We start from the raw sequence: 20274 nt of genomic DNA, 5'->3' as shown, positions 1-20274 counted from the left end.
TGCGTTGCTGTGCAACTTGATCATATTCACAGTCAGTGTATACAAATTAATTTCAACCATTATAATTATTCCAAGAGAAAAAAACTTGATTCATGTGCGAACAATGCATGACTATAGTTATAGTGATAAGTACAAAGAGAAAATAACAATATAAGAGTATTGCATGATTAGAGTTCTCAATAGTTATCCACTAAAAATGTTAAGGGCAAGACGAGGATGTCCCAAACGTCCACTTCTCTGCCTCACAACGATAAGAATTCTCAGGACCACTATCTTGCCCCTCCAGACAGTTGGGGCCATCGTTGCACCAACCACACCCCTGTGATTGAATACAGCTGCCGCAGTCACCGTGTTGCGCGCCTGTGTTACACTTGGAGCACTCGGCCGAGCATTCTTTGGGAACCTCTGTGGAAAGGGGGCAAGACCACGGGTTGTTGTAAAATGCACACCCGTAGTCCTTGATTCTGTTGAAAAAATCGCCAAGTCCCTCGTCAATTTCAGAGAATTTATTGTAGCAGATGGCAAATTCAGCGATCTCATCCCTCAAGTTGTTGATGGTGCTGGGGATTCTGCCGTACATCATATTCTCGCTTACATCAAGAGTTTCCAAGTTCACTAACTGACCAATGGACGCAGGTAGCTCTCCGCTGAAGTTGTTTCTCGAGAAAAAGATGGAAGCAAGGGAAGTAACGTCCCCAATGCAATCTGGCATTGGTCCTGTGAACTGGTTATCGGAAATTTCGATATCAGTTAGCGACCGAAACGTGCAAATACATCTGGGTACAGTACCAGTGAGAGAATTGTTGAAAATGCGAAAATTTTGCAACTTTGTGCAATCGCAGATTGAGCTCGGGAAGTTTCCAGTGAGTGCGCCGTTAATAACCACGAATATCTGCAAGTCCTTCCATCCACCGAACCAATCCGGCATCGTCCCGTGCATCCTGTCAGATTGTATCTGCTGCATGGAAGTCATTCCCTGCCAAGAATCGGGGAAAGTAGGGCGGTCAAAGTTATTGTAAAATGTCCACAGCAATTGCAAGCTGCTGAAGGATCCGTACGAAGACGGGAACGAACCGGTGAGCATGTTCCGCGATACAACCAGCTGCTGGATGTTCTTGCTTAACGACAGGCTCTCGGGAAATTCACCAACAAACATATTCGTAGACAGCTCGAGATGTATCAGCATTGGTGCCTTTATATTAGGGAAATTCCCGGAGAGCATGTTGTTATACAGTATTAGGTCCGTGAGATTATCCATTGTAATGTCCGGCAAGCCGCCCGAGAGTTGGTTGTTGTTGGCGTCGAATACCTGCAATGATTTCATGGTGAAGATTTCGCTTGGGATTTTCCCGGTGAGAAAATTGGAGTAAAATCGCATGACTTGCATGGCCGAAGCTTTTGCTATGTCAGCAGGGATGGATCCACTCAACTGATTGTCAACGAGATTAAGTTGCAGCACTCGTCCGTCCAGACAATAGACTCCATACCAGAAGGGATTGCACGGGTCCCCTTTCAACCAGCCCGTGCTGTTGGACCACTTGTCACCACCTGTCGATTTATAGAATGCCTCTAGCGCTTGCACATCATCTGAATTGGTCAGCTTGTAGGATGGTTTCTCAGAGGAACGAAGGGAGGCCGAAACTTTATCCAGATTCTGTTTCAACTCAGCGTGTAGTTTTGCCTCCTGTAGCTTGAAATACTTCTCTGTTCGTTGCTGTGCTTGCTCGATGGTCCTAGCATTTCCAGTTGGTAGCATAAGGCATGCTGCAACGATAATTGATATCAGAATGAGCTTGCCCATGGTAGCTGACAGTATAAATCTGTAGGGGTAAATTTGTATAATCAATAAATAGTAGCATTCATACTAGACTACAGCTAGATCTAGCTGAAATCTAGTTAAGGAGCTAGTCAAGGATATGTTGTGTTGTAAATTACCTTGAAGAGTTTCTCCAGTTTTATAATAGCAGTAAGAAATTCAGCACAACAATATATAGACACCTCCCACACAGTCAGTAGATCTAGACACAAGATCGTCATACAAGTTTTTACAAGATACGCCCCCTAGCCCTCCACCTCCCAGCTCACAAAGCAAATCTAAGGTGGTAAGGTCTCTTTAGCTTTGTTTTATTTGTCTCGTGCACAAAGCGCATGTGTTCCCATAGCTAGCTAGCTAGTTTAAAAGCTCCCTTAATTTTCGGCTGCAATATCTACAAGCTGAAAGTGATTGCAAGCATTGATTGTTGCATTTTGGCAGTGTGTATATTATACACAAAGATAATCAATGGAGCGGACGTTTCTGGAGGAGTGGAATTCGAAGTTTGGAGTCAAACCACCGGAATGGGTTGTACACTTCGCTACTGAACCTCAACAGCACATTCTAGAAGACATCGATCGGGAGATCGGAAAGCGAGAGGCCAATATCGAAGAGCTAGAGTTAGAACTTGAACAGGAAAGATTTCTACTGGATAGATTGTGTGCTACAAAGACCAAGCTTCAAGATCATTCGTCAAAGTCTCAAGAGAATTCTGTTGTAAATGGTGTTTGTGTGGATGTCCCTAAACCTCAACTAGATGACAGCCCTAACCTTCAACATATCAGTGATACTCACCAAGACACAACAGATATAGAACAACAATCCACCACCACTGAACTTACGACAGGCAGTAAATCGTCTATTGAGTCAAGCACCACTGACAGTACTGAGGACCATACCACACACCATCTCTCTAGCGATACACTCAGCACAGACTTGTCATCGGACATCAGCTCTCCTGTGGTCCTGCGTCAGAGAATCGCCCACAAAGTACAAAAAAAAGACGCAATCCTCGCAAAAACTGTGAGCACACGTTTGATAGAGCACGGTCGACATTGGTCCTGTGAATTTCTCGATCATATACCGAAGGACAACGAATCCTCCAGTACCTCCTCAAGCCCCACCCTCCTGAGACGCAGCGCCAGTGACCCTGTACCGGAAAAATCCCCAAACAAACAAAGATTTATATCAGAAACCGAACCCGCCATCTCTCAAATTGACCCCAAATCGCCGAAACAGTCTTGTCAAGAACCGCAGGTCGATATTGAACAAGAAGTAATGCTGACTGACGATGAAGTAAAGTCGTTTGCCAGTGAGAGCATCCCCCTCGGCGGCAAGAGGAGCAGCAATGGTATCAATCTCGACTCGCTCGATACTATCAAGATTTTAGCACTCGAAGAAAAACAAGATGAAGAAGATGAACTAATGGCCGCCGCCAGTAGGGGTTCTCGAGCGCAACGGACTAGAACACCTCGATCTTCAGTGGAACAGGCCCGGATAAAGATTGTGCGATTATCAAATGGAGACTTGGACGGTAGTAGCCCTAACCATCGCTATCCTCTCGAGGACAAAGAAAACTCTAATGCCGTCTACCGAAGGCACAAGAATTCGTCGGAAGTGCCTCCAAATTTTCGCCATTCTATGAACTTTGATGACGAATGTATGACACCCAAAGGAGAACTGAGCATGTCCCTCACACCTGACAGTATAGGTATGGGTATGGCCGATAACGACATGGAAACAGAATTAGAACCAAGTAATATCGAAGACCCCACAGTCGCAATTACACATGAACGAGCTACCCTCGTAAACCAAAGACGTCACGATTATTCAAGAACCAAAACTCTCACTCAAGAAAGTGCCGAAGAAATGTCATCAATGATGGACGACGACGTGCCAGTGAAGGAAGATATTGAAGACTACCCAGCTCAGACTCTTACTAGAGACAGAGCACACAGAGAATCTGATAGTGACATGTCGAACCTTCCGCTGAGTCGATTGGACAGTTTGTCGGAAGAGCTGCAAAAGGCGCTCTCCCAAATCAGCTCCACCCCAGAGATGAGCATGGCCACTTTACTGGACCTGGAGGAAAACATTGAGCTGAATGAGCGTCTGGAAAAGTCTGAATCTGAACACAGCAGTCTCGAGGATCTGGAATTGGATGAAGCAATGATTTCAGCGTACACCATTCGAAATGACGATCTGTTCGGCTCCTCCACATCCATTCCGAGCCTCTTCACTGGAGGGGAAAGTTTCTCTAGCGCTTGCTCCTCTCCTCCCGACAACTACAACTCACCGGAGCATTCGTTTGTGCCCCTCAGGCCGTCTAGTAGTAGTCGCAATCGAGCAAGAAATAGAATGGGAAATGCCGATTTGGAATCTATAGCAACAGCCGGCTCTGACGACAGTTGTGAAGCATCTCCGTCGCATTTGTTACGAGAGTCAGTTAGTCCATTACCTGACGATGCTGGTGCCCAGTTCTCTATTGATAAGGTTAGTTGATTGTAATCAGCCATTGTGCCCGTAGGCCATATTGCATACTGTACATTGTGCCCTTGGGCCATATCTGCTGTACATAACGTGTTAATTACTGTAGATGTATTGATAGGTAATGGTGTACATGTTAGAGCTGTGATATTCCCATATTTGTGTCTACCTAGTAGTATACGCATTGTGATGATATTCCCCTTGAACTAGCTGCCTTTAGAATGTTTCCTAGATCAGAGAGAGCACATAGGCCCACACACACTGTGTGATCACTTCCTTGCCTGAAGGGCTTTGTGTTTGGGTGGCTTGAATCCATTTTGTAAGATGTCGTCTGGAAACGGGTTCATAAAGTCATCACCACGTACATGTATCTTACATCCCTGTAGCTAGAGTGTTGTTTACACCCTGTAAGCTTTTGTTCTAGTCCCGGTAATGGTGTGTTAGACTTAGTCTATGACAGTTTTGCATGTGTGAATGACTTCATTGTTATAACCACCATACGTATGTGTGTATAGTCAACCACCATTGGCAGGGCTCTGTTTAATCAACAACTTGCTTCCAGTTAAATCACCTGTTTACCATAGGCTGTAGTGAGTTTTAATTAGGTTGTGCCATTAATTCAACTGTGTGAATCACATAATGCGTGTCTTGTTCAAACGAACGATAGTGCCAATTTCTTTTGTTGAAATGTTTTTACTTGGCTATGGACTCCACTCTTTGATCTTCCCTAGTTCTGAGTAACCTCCCAGTATTGTGTGTTAATTGCTTTATAATGACATGTGTATAGTCAATAGCATGTACAGACTCATGTAGCTCCACTGTACATGTACTTTTGGTCAACTAGTTAATGGGAAGGAAGCTGCATAATCTTTGACCTTTGATTGTCTTGTAATTGTCTCCACTCACTTCCCTGGTTACTGTCATGAGCACAATGCTCATCCTGTACACACGCACACACACACACACGCACGCACACACACACACACCAAACACCAAACACACATGCACGCACGCACACACACACACACCAAACACCAAACACACATGCACGCACGCACACACACACACACACACGCACGCACACACACACACACACACACACGCACGCACGCACACACACACGCACGCACGCACACACATACACGGGTGTCCATTAAAGTATTATATTTAATTAGTACATTCAAAGGTGTGGGTGTTTTAAGTGAACGATTGATGTACTGAGATTGAAAGTTGGTTGCGTGTGTGTGTTAGTCCCTAAGGATAACATGCAGTGTTTGCCTAATGCAGGAACCCCTAATCACAAACAAAGCTATAGTTTACCTACTGTCAGTCACTACCTGTGGTCAGAGCTGGGGTAGTACATGTGTACATGTGTGTGCTGTACTGTACTGTAGTCAGGGCTGGGGTAGTACATGTGTGTGCTACCCTAGTGTACTGTACTGGTGTGTCAATCACTGTACTGTATGGTGTGTCAATCGCAATCATTTTATGTAGGGAGTGGATGTTTCTACCCTTACACCAAGTTATGTTGTGTCTCCATAGCTGGCCCCTCCCTGTGACTGTGTGTGCACACCACCCACTGTTGTGTAGCAGGTGCTAGTTCATTATCAGGAGAGCCAATTTGAAAGCTTGCATTTATATGCATTTACATACATACAGTTCCATTTCCCTGTGACTAGTCTAAACATAGACCATGTGTGAATGCTGTGACATGCACTGGCTCTAACATAACAAGCTCAGACTCTCTCTCTCTGCATGAGCTCATAGTAGCAACAGTATTATATATACAGTGTACACGGTAATTGGCATGTTAATTCCTGTGCAGTCAGTGCTCTCCTAATTGCTCTAGTTAAGGTGTGTACAATGTAACTATAATTGAATAGAGCACCCACTAATGTAGGCTAATGTGGATAATGCCTTTACATGTGTTCATCATGGCCTTGGAATTTATCCTGACTGCGGCATTTGGCATTCATTCAACTCTCTATGTTCTACTCGTATTCTAATGTGAAAAACCCGTACCAAAGGATCTCTGTTTACACTAAGTTTATAGCTCAAGTTTCCGTCGGTAACCCGATCTCAGTGGGGCATTCTTACACACAAATGTGTATACAGTACACGCTATATTTAGCTGCAGCTGTATTGTATGCATGTGTATGAATTCTTGTCATGGCTATTCATTACCTTTACAAACAATGGCCACTCTTACGAGTTTGATAGAATCTCAATAATGCCTTGAACTATACGTAATGGTTGTACTGCTCTTCTCACTCGGTTGAACCTGTATATATGCTCATATATGGAGTGCTTGGATGTACGGTACTAGCTGGATCCCGCTGGTTTTGTGCAGTGTGTATATAATAATATACTATTTCTTATAGAGGTGGTTACTATAGTTACTAACTTTAACGATGCCCCTCCCCACACACACAGCTCTCTGACTCCTCCTCGTCGCCACGGGAACGCCGCTCCTCTTGTATATTCCAGGGCGTCCAATTGAAACGCAGCACTGTGGTAGTCCACGGCGAGCAGTTGGTCATTCGCAAGCTGGTGGTGGCCGGTATAGTATCAGCCGAGAAGACATACATGGACTGTCTCACGGCAATGAGGGAGGTATGTGTTACCATGGTGATATACACATATCACTCTGCTAGTTATTATTATGTTGTTAAAAATTATATTGAAAGTTTGTATTTCGTGTATTTCGTGTCAATGGTGGCGTCTAGTAAACAAATGAAGCAATTCCTTTCAGTGTTTATTGCATGGGGAATCAGGAATGTGAGTTTGTGTATGTGATTTTGTAATGCAATATAACTTCCTCCTATGGATAAACAATACAATTGATTAGTGTGTGTTAATTATCATGTGTACATGTACCCCCTGTGTTGAACCCCCTGTGTTGAACCCCACACACACGCACGCATGCACACACACACACACACACACACACACACACACACACACACACACACACACACACACACACACACACACACACAGTACTACAGGAAGCCATTGCTGGGCCGTGCAACAACCACCCAGCCCATCCTTCCTGAGAGGGATATTAACACCATCTTCTATCGGACAGAGGACCTCTGTGTTCTGCACTCCACCCTCCATGATCAGCTGGAGCCCACGCTCGCCAAGTGGTCGATAAAGACCTGTGTGGGGGAGTTCTTTGTGCACTTGGTGAGTGCAGGGGGTCTAGAGCTAGCATGCTGACAGTGGGGGGATCAGACTCTGGGGGTCTAGGGCATGTGGGGGGTATGGCACCTTGTGATGGGGGTCTAGGGCTATGTGGGAGTCTGTAGATAAATGATGACTATTATTTCATTGTGATTTTATTGACCTTTGCCCCCTTCCAATAGTGTCGTAACCTGAAGCTGTACAAGGACTATGTGGAGATGTACAAGAAGTCAGTGGACTGCCTCACCAAGCACAAGACAGAGAGTCCACAGTTTAAGACGTTCATTGAGGTGAGGACCATGGATAGAGGGGTGGTGTCCGGTAAAGGGGAGGTGGGGGTGGGGGTGAGGACCATAGAGGGGGTGGTGTCCGGGAGGTGGGGTGAGGTCCGGGAGGAGGTTGGGTTGGGGACCATAGCCTAGGGTGGGGTGATTCAGACTACAGTGTGAGCAATGATTAATGCATGTATTGTCTTGCCTCAGGACGTTCATGCCACGGTCTCCGCTCACTTTAAGGACATTCCAAGAGTCAATGGTAAGGAAATATAATCAGTACACTGAGCGTATGTATCATATCATGTGATATAGCTCCCCCTCTGACTAGTAGAGTGGCTTGTTATGTTGACATTGTTCCACTCTCTTCTTGCAGAGTTGCTACGGAGACCTGTTGAGAGACTGCAGAGCTATTCACTGGTGCTCAATGTAAGCCCTTCCCCCAGTGTTGGTGACCTTTGTACCCAACAGTATGAGTACCTGTCTCTTTACAGTAATTCCTCTAGAAACACAACCCGTTAGACCTGTTAGACCAGTTACAGCTCCCATCCCTCTATTGAGGCTATTTCCTACTGATGCCTTTAGTTATCTTTCTCTCCATATCCCCCAGGACCTGTGTCAGCACACACCTGAGGATCACCCTGACTACCGGATATTGAGGGAGTCGTTGCAAGTGATGACTGCCTTCATAGCCAGCACTCACGACCCTCAATCCTTCAAACATGTACGTGCCCTCAAGGCTTATTATCCCTACTTGTATGTACCTGAAGCTGTTTTACTGACTCTATGTGCACATGCAGTGATAGAATTATTTCACATTGATACCAACATGCCATTTAATACAATACAATACTTTATATTAAACTGATTGCGTTCATGCTATTCATGCAAAGTTAGACTTTTTGTCTCTACTGCTTGTCCATAGCTTCCTTAACTTTTTTCCAGTACTTTTCAGTTTCCTGTTTCTCATAACCATTTGGACCGCCATTATGGATTCGAGCAATATCTTCATTAGTTGGGGTACGACCAAGCCTTTTAGCTGTAGCGTACCTCTTCATGTAGCTCCTGATAATATCTTCGGAATGACCCTCACTCCCTGCTCCCTTGACATCGTCTGGAAACGTTTTACCGGTTTTCAAGCTAGAGTTAAACTCGACGGCGTCAACGTAGTAAGGCTTTCGGATTTGGTACGCCCCGTAGGCTTTGTTGCTTAGTCCTTTATCGCCTATAGCATCAACATCTCCTTTTGACTCTACTTCTTTGATGGCATCCAGAAGCTTTTGGTCTATTACAGCTGCCATTATAAAGAAATGTTCTCTTGGAAATTATCTTGCTTCTTGCTATAACTAAGACTAAAACTGGGCCTTCCTTTTATATGCTATTTCAGGATGTCCTTGGTTGGTAAATTGCTTAAATCTAGGGACTGTCTTTGTGGTCTTCTAACTCACAAACAACTTTCAGGTTGTGGGTATTTACACATGATTGGTAAATGCCATAATATCTTCACTAACCCCTACACGCTCGCATGCACACACACACACGCACACATCCACACGCACACACACACACAGTTGAGTGGAGGATTTAACAGAGAGCTGGTAAAGGACGGGCTAGTGGTGGAGCTTTCTGACGGCATTCGGAAGATACGACGTGTGTTCCTGTTTCATGATGTCCTCGTTTGTTCAAAGCAGAAACCATCGAGGTGGGTAGCTAGGAGAATGGTTCCACCCCACTAGGTCATTATCCACTCTGTGTGTGTGTGTTGTTACATGTATTTCAACCCTGACTACTCTCTCTGTAGGGGAGGGGTCAAATATGAAGCCAAATGGTACCTCCCACTCAACGAGATCTCCTTCAAACCTCCCGAGGATACAGTTGATTGTAAGTGGCTTAGATTGGCCGATCTTGTACTGTACCATGATGTGTTTGAGCATCAAAGGAAAACCACCAAATAAATACTACAGTGTACAAGTCCCATACCCACTGGCCACCAGTGGTCCATTCATTGACATCCATAGACCCATTGCTGATGGTGTTGACTTCCCTTAAATGAGTCCTCCATAAAAACAATTATAGCAAGAGCTATCAGTACAGTAATATTCCATTCTCTATTAATAATTAAATTAGTGGTGTTTTCATAGTACAAGCCATGGCTATCTTAGGGCTATCTTAGGGTATATTAGTTTCAACCCTTTACTCCCATGTACCCAGAGGAGGTCTGACACTGCGTGCACGAATCACAACAAGTGCTAGTGCCTTGGCCTGAACGTAATCACGTGACCGCAATGACATCAATGCACTGAACTTGAACTTGTAGTTTTCGTGCACGCATGTCGGACCTCCTTTGACATGTACCTAATTTCCCAATTTACTCCCCCCCCCCCAGCCCACCGTCCAGTTGCCGTGACGAGTGACGTTGTACTGAGTGTGATGAAGAACAAGATAGCAGAGCTCAAAGCCCAGCTCAGCAAAACCAAGGAAGGGGGCGTGGTTAGAGACAGGACCGCCTCCACCTCAGAAAAAGATGACAAGTCATTTGTGAGTTCTTAATTAAATAATTGCACCCTAAACTCTCTATATATTACTTAGTTACGCCTTCACTATCCACTATCTCACTATCTCTACTCATTAGTTATAGACTCTCCAGAATCAGTTACCGTATATGCTTGATCAGAAGCCGCGGCTACTAAATGTTTCATTTTGCTGGCAGAGGAGGCTACAATTTGAGAGAGGCCACTGTTCAAGGAGAGGCGTTTATTAGCCCCAGCTAATTCAACAACCTTTAGTTTGTTATCAAAAGTTCTTTTGGCTACCACATGTAGAAATGCTAGAGTCAAAGTTTACTGAGGCTACTATTTGAGAGCGGCTACTAAATGTTTCATTTTGCTAGCAAAGGAGGCTACTATTTGAGTGCGGCCTTTATACAAGAGCGGCCTCTGATCGAGCATATACAGTACATGTGTGTTTGGTGCATTTGTTGGCACTATAAGTAGAGCTGATATATTGCAGCTATTTCGAGTATTGCTATGTGTTGCTAATCCCTGTGTGCGTGTGCTCGCAGAAGCGTAACCTGAAAGCCCAGATCCTTGGTCAGAAAAGCAAGCACGGTGACAAATACCGGAAGAAACTGGAGGAACAGGAAGTGGCTTATTGGGTGGCGTCTCCTAGTCTACCCCTGAGGTTGTATGGTAGAGCAGGCAAGGTAAGGAGTGGCATGTGCAATACACACACCACCACCCCCACACACCACCCCCTCCACCCCCACACACCACCCCCACTCCCCCTCCAGCAATTCATGTTTGTCCTGCACACTGAAGAGGAGAGAGAGACCTGGGTGTCAGCCATCAAGAAGCTGCAGCCAAAAGGTGCGTGTGCCTCTGAGGAGAATCTAGGCCTTAGTTCAGAGTATTTTACATATAACTGTCGCTATAGCAGAGCACAAACTACATTTAAAATACTAAAAGCTACAATGTGTACATGCTCAGCTTTATAACCCCCCCCCCCCTTCGTACAGCTGTGACAGGTGTGTATCTCAGCTCCTATGAGCTACAAGACCTCCTGGGCAAACAAACCTCCAAAGATGTGAGTGTTGCCATAGTGATCGAAGCATTGCTGTTGTTATTATTACGATTGAGTGTGTGTGCGTGTTATTATTCTATTATTCTATTATTCTTTTTGCAGCTGCGTAAAATTGAGGACATGATCATCCCGACCATAGGTAAGTTGTAATAGGTGCTATGTTGTTGTCATGGTGATAAGCCCCTCCCTCACAGACGAAGAGTACCTAATTGGAGTGCTGAGAGTGAGAGTGAGAGGAGCCTCGGACCTCAAGGCAAAACCAGGTCAGCCATTGGTTAGAATATAGACGCATGGGTACCAAAAACCTTCTCCTCTCCTTTGTTGCCTCCTCTCCTTTGTTGCCCAATATCATCCCTAGTGTTGCCCTGTAGTTCTATAGACATGATGTAATGCTCCTCCCCCCTCTCACATGTGCAGCTGGTGTGTACTGTTGCCTGGAGCTCGACGAGTACGGGAAGTTTGAGCGTAAGGCACGGACCATCCCCACCAGCACAGACAACCCCACCCTCGTCACATCCTGGGATCAGGTGAGGGGGCGTAGTCAACTTGTACCTATAAAAAAAATCAAGCTACTTCTAGTCCCTAGTTTTAGCTACATGTGCACAGCCAAAATTTCTGTATCAGAACTGGTTTACTAGGCATGAAGTATTATATACAACAATGGAGGCTAACGAGTAATAGTGATGTAGGTTCATGTATCTATACTCATATTGTTACTTGTGTCTCCACTCTCTCTTTCTCTCAGGACTTTGAGATAGAGTTGACCGGTGCTCACATCCTAAAGGTGCAGATCTGCTCCAAGTCCCTGCTCAAGGAAGAGACTCACGCCACCGGGAAGACTAGGGTACGTCTGAGTTGACTGAGTGTTGTTGCTTTTGTGAGCTCTTAGTAGTACTGTACACATTCTATGTTTCATAGGTCCCACCGTCTAGTGTGCATGTCTGTATAACCAAGAGTTCATTAGGAACTCTTGATATAACCCATAGTATAGTATTTTGCCGAAATTGGGTCGCAAAGTAGTTAGTTACAAAATTTCAGCCGTTTTGGTAGCTAGTTTTGAGCCTGTACTCCGTGTTCAGATTGTTCAATTTAAAAACTAAACTAATTGGTAAAAACACCTTTCCAATGAGGTATTTGATTGTCCATAGCACTGTATATAAGACTCACCCTCACCCTCACCCTCACCCCACACCCCTCACCCTCACCCCTCACCCTCACCCCACACCCCTCACCCTCACCCCTCCCCCACACCCCTCACCCTCACCCTCACCCCTCCCCCCACAGCTGCCTATCAAAGAGCTGAAACAGAGCAAGAGACAGCGGGTGGAGATCAAGCTAGTCCCTCAAGGATCCATCGAGATCTTACTGGAGTACTTCAGTAACATATCTGCCATGGCCCGCAAACCCTCCCTCCTCAGTTCTGGCGTGTTTGGAGTGCCTATCGAGATTGTCACACAGTGAGTTTCTAACCTTAGTTAATTGTATGCTGTAGCCCTCTTGTATATATTATATTAACCCCTCCCCACCCCACCCCCCTGCCCAGGCGAGAGCGTCACGACATCCCCCTCATCGTACAGACGTGCATCGATGAGATTGAGAGGCGTGGCATGTCCGAGGTGGGCATATACCGAGTGGCAGGTGTTCTCAGGGACGTGCAGGAACTGAGGACTGCCTTCGACACAGGTTAGGGGCCTGAGTGTAACTATGGCTACTGATCAACGCTTCTAAGTGGCCTGTTCACATGCTACATGTACTGTACAGTACTTCATACATACTGTGTATGGTGTAAATTTTCTTGGATTTTCAGAATCTCCCAAGTGTTGTTTGTACAAAATTTCTTTTGTCAACATTCTCATAATGTCATTGCACTGACACACAGATTATCTGAGGGCCCAGATGATAGCCTTCGAGGCCGACATCCACGCTGTGGCCGGGTTACTCAAGCGTTACTTTAGAGAGCTCCCAGATCCCCTCTTCACTAACGAATTCTACACCAGTTTCGTAATGGGTCTGGGTAAGTCAAGAGTAGCCTATAAGGGTAGGCATTGTTGCGTACGGAAGCATTCCCTCAGCTTACCTGAAAGCCTCGGTAACTAGGGTCTAGCAGTGATGTGTCCAGAATTCTTAAAGTGCTGGCTATATTTTCAAATTATCAGCACACAAAATTCAATTACCCACCACTGACCAGTGTGGCAGTGGAAGTAGCATTGCCTATGTATACATTAATGCATGCTTGCTAGTGTGTGCCTGTACTGAAAGTGAAGGTACATGTAACTCCCCCTCCCCCCCCCCACAGGCCTGTCAGACCCTGAGGCTAGAGCCCAGTGTTTGCTGACTCTCCTCCACTCTCTACCACCTGTCAACTTCAAGACAGCTGTCTTCCTCTTCAGGCACCTCAGAAGGTACATCCCCTTACTCCATGGCTAGTCACAATACAGTAACTAGACCCACAAGCCAGTCATTTTCATGGGGGTGGCACTTTGAGAAAAATGACTGGTTTGTGAGTCTAAATAATAATGTATAATAGTCATGCGCTGTATACCTTCTCATCATGTCACTGTCTCCATGTTTACCATGGCAACCCTTCACCCACTACAGAGTTGCAGACAACTCGTTGGTGAATAAGATGTCACTAAATAACCTCTCGACCGTGTATGGGCCCAACCTCCTAAGCCCTGGGGGCAATGAGATGCAAATGGACGTTGTCACTCCAGTAAGCGTTGTCCTGTTCTTTCTAAACTGTCCAGCGGAATATTTTGACGAAACTCTTTTTGGGCATTCTGACCTCTCGACCTCTACCTCCTCCTCAAACAAGTCTCGGAACACTGGTGGGCGTGGCAGTTACACCCCTGCATCGGAAAATCGAGACAGTATTGGTAGCAGTGTTACCCCCCTCCCTCTGAAACGAGTTCCCACGGATGAATTAGACGCTTCCCTCGGCTCCTCCCCCAGTAGAGGGATCAACAGGCGAAGCAGGAAAGGCTCCAACAAACTTTTAATGGCAACAAAGAGTGAAACAAAGACTCCTATTTCATCTAGGAAAGAATCTCTCGTCTAATGTGCATTCCACATAATGTGTGTATACGTGTGTGTGAATTATATTAGCTTTATTATTTCACAAACTTCGATTCATTAGATATTGATTGACTAAACATTTCCTCTGCTTACAATTAACACAATTACTTTCTTTGGCACTCATTCATTATACGCTGTGTGTGTATGTGTGTGCTTTCAACTCTTTGTGTGTACTATAATGAACTGTGACGTTTGTTGACATGATGATGATGACAAAGCTAGTGTAGGTACAGTATACAATATCAGTTCATGGCGATCAATATTAGCATGAGAAAATATTATGTTTATATACCGATACATGTACATGTATAGAGACAAAGCAAAGTTATGAATTTGGTTTTGGTAGAAATTGTTTATAGCTATCACCTAGGATATGCATGACCAGTTCCTTGTACGAGCAGTCCCAAAGGTTCAACAAATAGTTTGTTTTGGGTACTTGAAGATGATGTAATAGTACATGCACCACTGTCTTGTTCCTCCATTTCACTCCGTTCTTCACCTTCCAGGGGTCTCGTCCCGGACCCGGGCCCCCGGGGGCACCAGCGTCTGGGTTCATGCAGATCTCGGGGTCCAAGTACACGTTATAGCAAGAGGGACACCCTCTCAATATCCTTGCAGAGTATTCACCACAGTTGTAGAGATAGGACGACCAGGTGTTCCGATAATCGTTCATATAGCCTTGCCACCATTTTCCCAGGAACACAGTGTTAGGGACACAAGAAATGAATCCAGCATTGACGAAAGTGCACTCTCTTTCTATACTCAGCACACACTCAGAAGACGCTTGTTGCCGTCGTAAATTTTCACCATCTAAGATAATGACATCGAAGTCCATTACAATACCGCCTTCTTTCATGGCTATCTCTATTTTGTGTACATCCGCTTCGTGACTGATGGTCTTTGCGGGTTTGTTGGACCGCCCTATGGTGGGTCGTCGTGCAGCATATCTCTCTTCGATTGTAGTGTTGAGTGTGTTAGCCAGTTTCCATAGTTCCCCTGTGAGTTTCCTGTTTGAATGTATTACAATCTTGTCTGGTTTGTAGTTCTTATCCACTGAGAGTATTGAGACGTAGTCCAACAGTTTCAATTCCGCGTCTGTTCCTTTGTTGCTAGCCATTTTAACATAATGGACAATGTTTGGATGTCGGTATATTCTTTTCGTCTTTTTTTGGTGATGCTTGTTGTTGAACTGTAAGCAGAGGTCTTTCCCATAGTGTGGTAATGGATACACTGTAGCAATAGCTTCATCTTCATCTGATATGTTACTGACAGAGAACCACTGGAATGGAGGAGCTTGTTGTTGCATGTGACCGCCTGGCGACACCTCTCCGGATAACAACCTAAAGTAATCTGCTGCTGCTAGTAGTAGTACAGCTGCTACCACTAATGCTGTTAGGACTCCTAGAGCTCTCTTCTTTGTACCTAAATCACCCATTTTTCTTGCATCAAGGCGTACGCGTAACAAGCCAACTACCAGCCCCCCCCCCTCCTCCCAATGCTTCATTGCTTAGTATGCGCATGCGCATTAAGTCTTAATGCGAGAGTAGCATGAAACTTTCTGAAATGGCACCATCATCCCAGCCCAAGGCAGAGGTAGTACTGCATGTAATGGAAACCTAAGACTAATATAATTTTCAGTTTATAATCATTATGATGCATTCATCCACAAACCAGTGTAAGGAGGGATAGGTTTTGGTAGAAATTGTTTATAGCTATCACCTAGGATATACATGACCAGTTCCTTGTACGAGCAGTCCCAAAGGTTCAACAAATAGTTTGTTTTGGGTACTTGAAGATGATGTAATAGTGCATGCACTACTGTCTTGTTCCTCCATTCCACTCCGTTCTTCACCTTCCAGGGGTCTCGTCCCGGACCCGGGCCCCCGGGGGCACCAGCGTCTGGGTTCATGCAGATCTCAGGGTCCAAATACATGTTATAACAAGAGGGACACTCCCTCAGGACACTGGCAGGAAATTCCCCACTGTTGTAGAGATAGCCGGACCAGGTATTGCGATAATCTTCCTCATAACCTGCATGCCATCTCCTGATGAATGTAGAATTTGGTGTGCATGATATAAAGCCAGAATTTACAAATGTGCACTCTCTCTCTATGCCCAGGACGCATTCCGAAGTTGCTTGTTGCTGTCGTAAATTATCTCCGTCGAGAATGATCACGTCAAAGTCCATCACCACTCCACCCTCATTTAAGGCAATGTTCAGTTTGTGTACATCAGCTTCATGAGTTATAGCTATAGGCTTCTTGTAGTGCAATTTTCCAATTGTAGAAATTCTTTCGATGTACTGTTCTTCAATTTTAGTGCTGAGTGTATTAGCCAGTTTCCATAGTTCCCCTGTTACGTTTTTGTTTGAATGTATTACAATCTTGTCTGGTTTGTAGTTCTTGTCCACTGAGAGTATTGAGACGTAGTCCAACAGTTTCAATTCTGTGTCGGTTTCTTTGTTACCTGCCATTTTAACATAATGGACAATGTTTGGATGTTGATACTTTCTGCTTGTGGTTGTGTTTTGCTTGCCGTAAAGTAAACACAAGTCATCTCCATAGTAGTTGAGTGGGTGTACTGATTTGATGCCTGTAACCTGAAGCTTCTCACTTGTCAGTATATTCCTAACTTTATGACTCTTACTGCTAATTTCTGAGCTAAATATTTTCTTTGAAATATGATCAGATAGTTTCACTTCTGCTAAGACTTGAATGTGTAATACTATTACAATAGTTATCATAGATAAAATTGTAACAGTAGACGCCACCGCTGACTTCTTTCTTATAAACATGATTAAGCAAATCAGCCAAATGCACTGTACAATTGGTGTATTACTGCATGACACATGATATGATTAGCAAATAATTGTAAATCCTTTGCCACTGGAATGGTAGCTACGTTACAGTTTAGAGCTGACACTGCTTATATCCTAATGGTGTGTACACAGGTTGGGGGTTTCTTTGTAGGACAACATTGAGCAATTTTCATTCCATGTTAGATAAATATTGTTAAGCATTGAAACCAAATTGTGCACCAAAATAAACAAATTGATGTGCATAGTTGACTCTTTAAACACAGATACATTTATTAATGAAACAAGGCCTACGCTACTTCAAAGGCCTACGCTATTTCAACACAAATTACACGCAGTCTCTCATATGATTGCTGGAACTGCTCCAGATATCACACGCATCAGTTTCATCCGATGGTAGCCTGTTTCAATACCGAATGTCTCTTTGACTGTCTTGTCGTCCATTTCTGACAGCTGCTCTCCATTTATTAACTGCTGTTGGAAAACACTCTTGAAGTTAGACATGTTCATTTTGTCAAACATTTGCAGAACCTGTGTAGTAGATATAACAAAAATGGTAATTACTAGTGCTGTGGCAGAATGCAGCTAGTGTGATTGTGATCAAGTGTATCTATCTATTGATTAGGTATATAAATTGGGGTTTGCTAGTGGGTATATCCAATTTCTAGTGAGGGCTAATAAAGAGAGCCCTTTCTTTACATGAGGAGATGGAATTTTGTATGTATGTACTTGCACCATTGATACAAGAGGATCTATAGCCATCTCTAATTATATACCACCTACCTGTGCGTGAGTGAGGCTTCTCAAAAATGCTCTGTTCCTAGTCATCTCTTCACTCTCTCCATTGTTTTGTTGACCTGCCGTAGCTGTGGTAGTCTGGATCATAGCAGGTGGACTTTGTTCTATACGTGGTAGAGGGTCCGTCCCTTTGGATACTAGGCTCTCGACAGTAACGGAGAGTTGGTGCAACTGCTGTTTGAGAGCATTTAGCTCAGACATTATATTAGCTATCTTGCTGTTCATTTGGACATAGTTAGACTCTGTTTCGACTGAAGGGGACGATTCTTTCGTTGTAGTTTTAAGACCTAATAGATGAGCATCCATGTTCCTTACTGAGGAGTACTCTCCATCAGGTGTACCGTCGTCCCCGGCTACCGGTTCGTAGCTCTCCGGTGTTTCTATAGGTAGTACAGTGTTGTGTACGTCCTTGGTTGCTAGGGGAATAGAGGGGGTGGCAAAGTCTGTTTCTTCATATGGTGTAATAGTTTGTTTCTTTCGTTTAGTTGCAGTTTTTAGTTTCTTGAAGAATTTTGAGGTGGTAGATGACTCTTTCTTTTTTATAACTTTAGCCAGCCTGTTGATATCTTCTGCAGGTAACTCAGCCAAAGCTGTACCCACGTCTTCATAGTCATTTCGAGTATCGGTGCTCGTGATCGACTCCACTTCATCGCTACTAGCAACAGAGATAGCTTCCGCAGATTCTGTCCTCACCATTGATGGTGGTGGCTCTTTTGGTGTGAATGCAAATGTGCTTGGTAGCTGAAGATGCACTCCGTCCATTTCCTTACCCTCTATCAATTCCTGGTTGAGAAGGCACTGAAGATCGTACTCACGCTTGGTTTGCTTCTCTATAATGTACCTGAGGGTCCTTGGGCTGAAGTTTTGATGAAGTTGTGACGTGGTGTCGTGTAGTTCCATCGCCTCTCGTTGTGTCATCCCCTCCAATTCCACTTCAATTCCCAATTCTTTAGACACGTCCAGTATTGGGTGCTCCTCAGAATCATCTTCTACAATTGAGCAAATAACAGAAGTTTCACCTCTTATAGCCTCAAGTATAACAGGGTTTTGCGTCATTGTCTCGGCCAGGTACTGCTCAAGGGCTGGGTTTGGCATCAGGTAGATCCTTTGAGGCAGGGATATCGATTGCTGGATAACTATAGAGAGAGTCATTTTGATATGCACAGGGTGGAGGGAAAAGTCACCCTCACATTTGGAACTTAATCGCTTTACTTGGTTGTCAATGGTGCACACTTCAAGTGCTCTACTTTTCCCAAGACCTGTTTTCGTGATTTGTTTCAGAAAGAGAAGTTCATTTGCCACAACTGATTTTTCTGGTGATCCTCCGTTGTACTCTTTGGTTGCTAGGACAACTGCCGGAAGCGGGTTCAATTCCATCAGGTCCTCCACTTTGGGTATAAACTGGGATAGGTCCACCCCCTCAGCTTCGTAAAGTATCCCAAACTCCATCGAAGAGCTAATGGGAACCGTGTACCTTTCGTAACTGTACTCATCTTTTAAAGCACCCACTTTGCAGTTTTTGACAAAGTGCAAGTAAACTCTGTCGAACTTGGAGAACGAGTCGCATATGCTGCTGCAGAAGCCTTTAGTAACTTTCACACGTGTTGGGAAAAAGTGAGCTCCTTTGGAAATCATTGTTACCAGATTCATACGACCGGAGAGTTGCTGTTCCGTCGGCTGTAAAGTATCCTGAGAGTTGGATCCTTTTTCTGAAATACTAGCTACTCGTTCCCGCGGAGTTTTTTCTTCGATTGACACTTTGTCTTGCTCTTCTGAATATCGTCTTTCTTTTTTCTCCACAAGTGGCTTGCAGAGTGCAGGTTTCATTGATTTTGACCTAGCGGCTGGCTTGTTCCTAATTGGTTGTGGTTCGTTTGGCGCCTTTGGTGGGAGAGGGGGCACCTGTGGAGAGTCAAGAGATTCAGTTGATGAGCTTTCTTTGATAAGGAAGACCCCACTGCCTGAGGACGACTGCTCATTGCTTTCACTGTCTTGTATTGAAAACGGCCTGGGGGATGATGATTTTATGCTCACTGCTGGGGATCGGTTGGCTGGCTTTGTGGGGGGTGGTTGTCTGTCACCTTCTGTATACTTTTCAGCCTGCAGGAACGAACGAGGAATATTTTGTCTTGCATTAGAGGGTGTTCTAGATCTCTCTTTTGGTTCTGGTGCAGTTTGTGTGTCTTCATCCCTATCCGGCGTTGGACTTTGTTCTCCAGCGAATCTTGCCTGCAACATTGCTCTGGCTG

General features: G+C 44.6%; 4 protein-coding genes across 5 annotated transcripts in view; 2 read left to right on the top strand and 2 right to left on the bottom strand.

The window, feature by feature from the left end:
• LOC135339652 (serine/threonine-protein phosphatase 6 regulatory ankyrin repeat subunit B-like) overlaps positions 1–20274 on the top strand; it is a gene marked incomplete in the record, with an annotated part of 1209744 nt that overhangs the window by 917336 nt on the left and 272134 nt on the right.
• LOC135339685 (uncharacterized) lies at positions 33–18532 on the bottom strand. 2 transcript variants are annotated; one of them, XM_064535918.1, is made up of 2 exons: positions 18529–18532; positions 33–1822 (listed from the first exon to the last, which is right to left on the bottom strand). In XM_064535918.1, exon 2 carries the CDS (start codon positions 1799–1801, stop codon positions 200–202), a length of 1602 nt encoding a protein of 533 aa, XP_064391988.1. In that variant the 5' UTR covers positions 1802–1822; positions 18529–18532; the 3' UTR covers positions 33–199. The 2 variants fall into 2 exon arrangements, with proteins under 2 accessions (XP_064391988.1, XP_064391987.1); XM_064535917.1 differs by lacking the exon at positions 18529–18532 and adding an exon at positions 1936–2079 and having other exon boundaries at positions 33–1820.
• Positions 2089–14616, top strand: LOC135339641 (breakpoint cluster region protein-like). The gene is made up of 22 exons (XM_064535827.1): positions 2089–4306; positions 6734–6913; positions 7301–7489; positions 7669–7776; positions 7969–8020; positions 8135–8187; positions 8369–8482; positions 9330–9460; positions 9560–9639; positions 10145–10296; positions 10820–10960; positions 11048–11123; positions 11273–11340; positions 11440–11476; positions 11532–11600; positions 11755–11864; positions 12083–12181; positions 12622–12794; positions 12881–13020; positions 13217–13351; positions 13634–13739; positions 13936–14616. Exons 1-22 carry the CDS (start codon positions 2282–2284, stop codon positions 14393–14395), a joined length of 4698 nt encoding a protein of 1565 aa, XP_064391897.1. The 5' UTR covers positions 2089–2281; the 3' UTR covers positions 14396–14616.
• LOC135339726 (uncharacterized) lies at positions 14738–15883 on the bottom strand. The gene has a single exon (XM_064535975.1). It carries the CDS (start codon positions 15845–15847, stop codon positions 14738–14740), a length of 1110 nt encoding a protein of 369 aa, XP_064392045.1. The 5' UTR covers positions 15848–15883.

The sequence above is a fragment of the Halichondria panicea genome, chromosome 8, assembly GCF_963675165.1.
Source record: "Halichondria panicea chromosome 8, odHalPani1.1, whole genome shotgun sequence".
Taxonomy (NCBI): Eukaryota; Metazoa; Porifera; class Demospongiae; order Suberitida; family Halichondriidae; genus Halichondria; species Halichondria panicea.
Note: the sequence above shows the minus strand (reverse complement) of the source record. Positions and strands in the feature narration are given on the sequence as shown.

What these genes read in the sequence shown, in the direction of transcription:
- LOC135339685 (XM_064535918.1), bottom strand. Translation starts at nt 1,801, where the DNA reads ATGGGCAAGCTCATTCTGATATCAATTATCGTTGCAGCATGCCTTATG.
- LOC135339726 (XM_064535975.1), bottom strand. Translation starts at nt 15,847, where the DNA reads ATGGGTGATTTAGGTACAAAGAAGAGAGCTCTAGGAGTCCTAACAGCA.
- LOC135339641 (XM_064535827.1), top strand. Translation starts at nt 2,282, where the DNA reads ATGGAGCGGACGTTTCTGGAGGAGTGGAATTCGAAGTTTGGAGTCAAA. An exon ending in AGTTTAAGACGTTCATTGAG is followed by an intron (nt 7,777 to 7,968) that starts GTGAGGACCATG and finishes GTCTTGCCTCAG; the next exon opens with GACGTTCATGCCACGGTCTC. An exon ending in AAAAAGATGACAAGTCATTT is followed by an intron (nt 10,297 to 10,819) that starts GTGAGTTCTTAA and finishes GTGTGCTCGCAG; the next exon opens with AAGCGTAACCTGAAAGCCCA.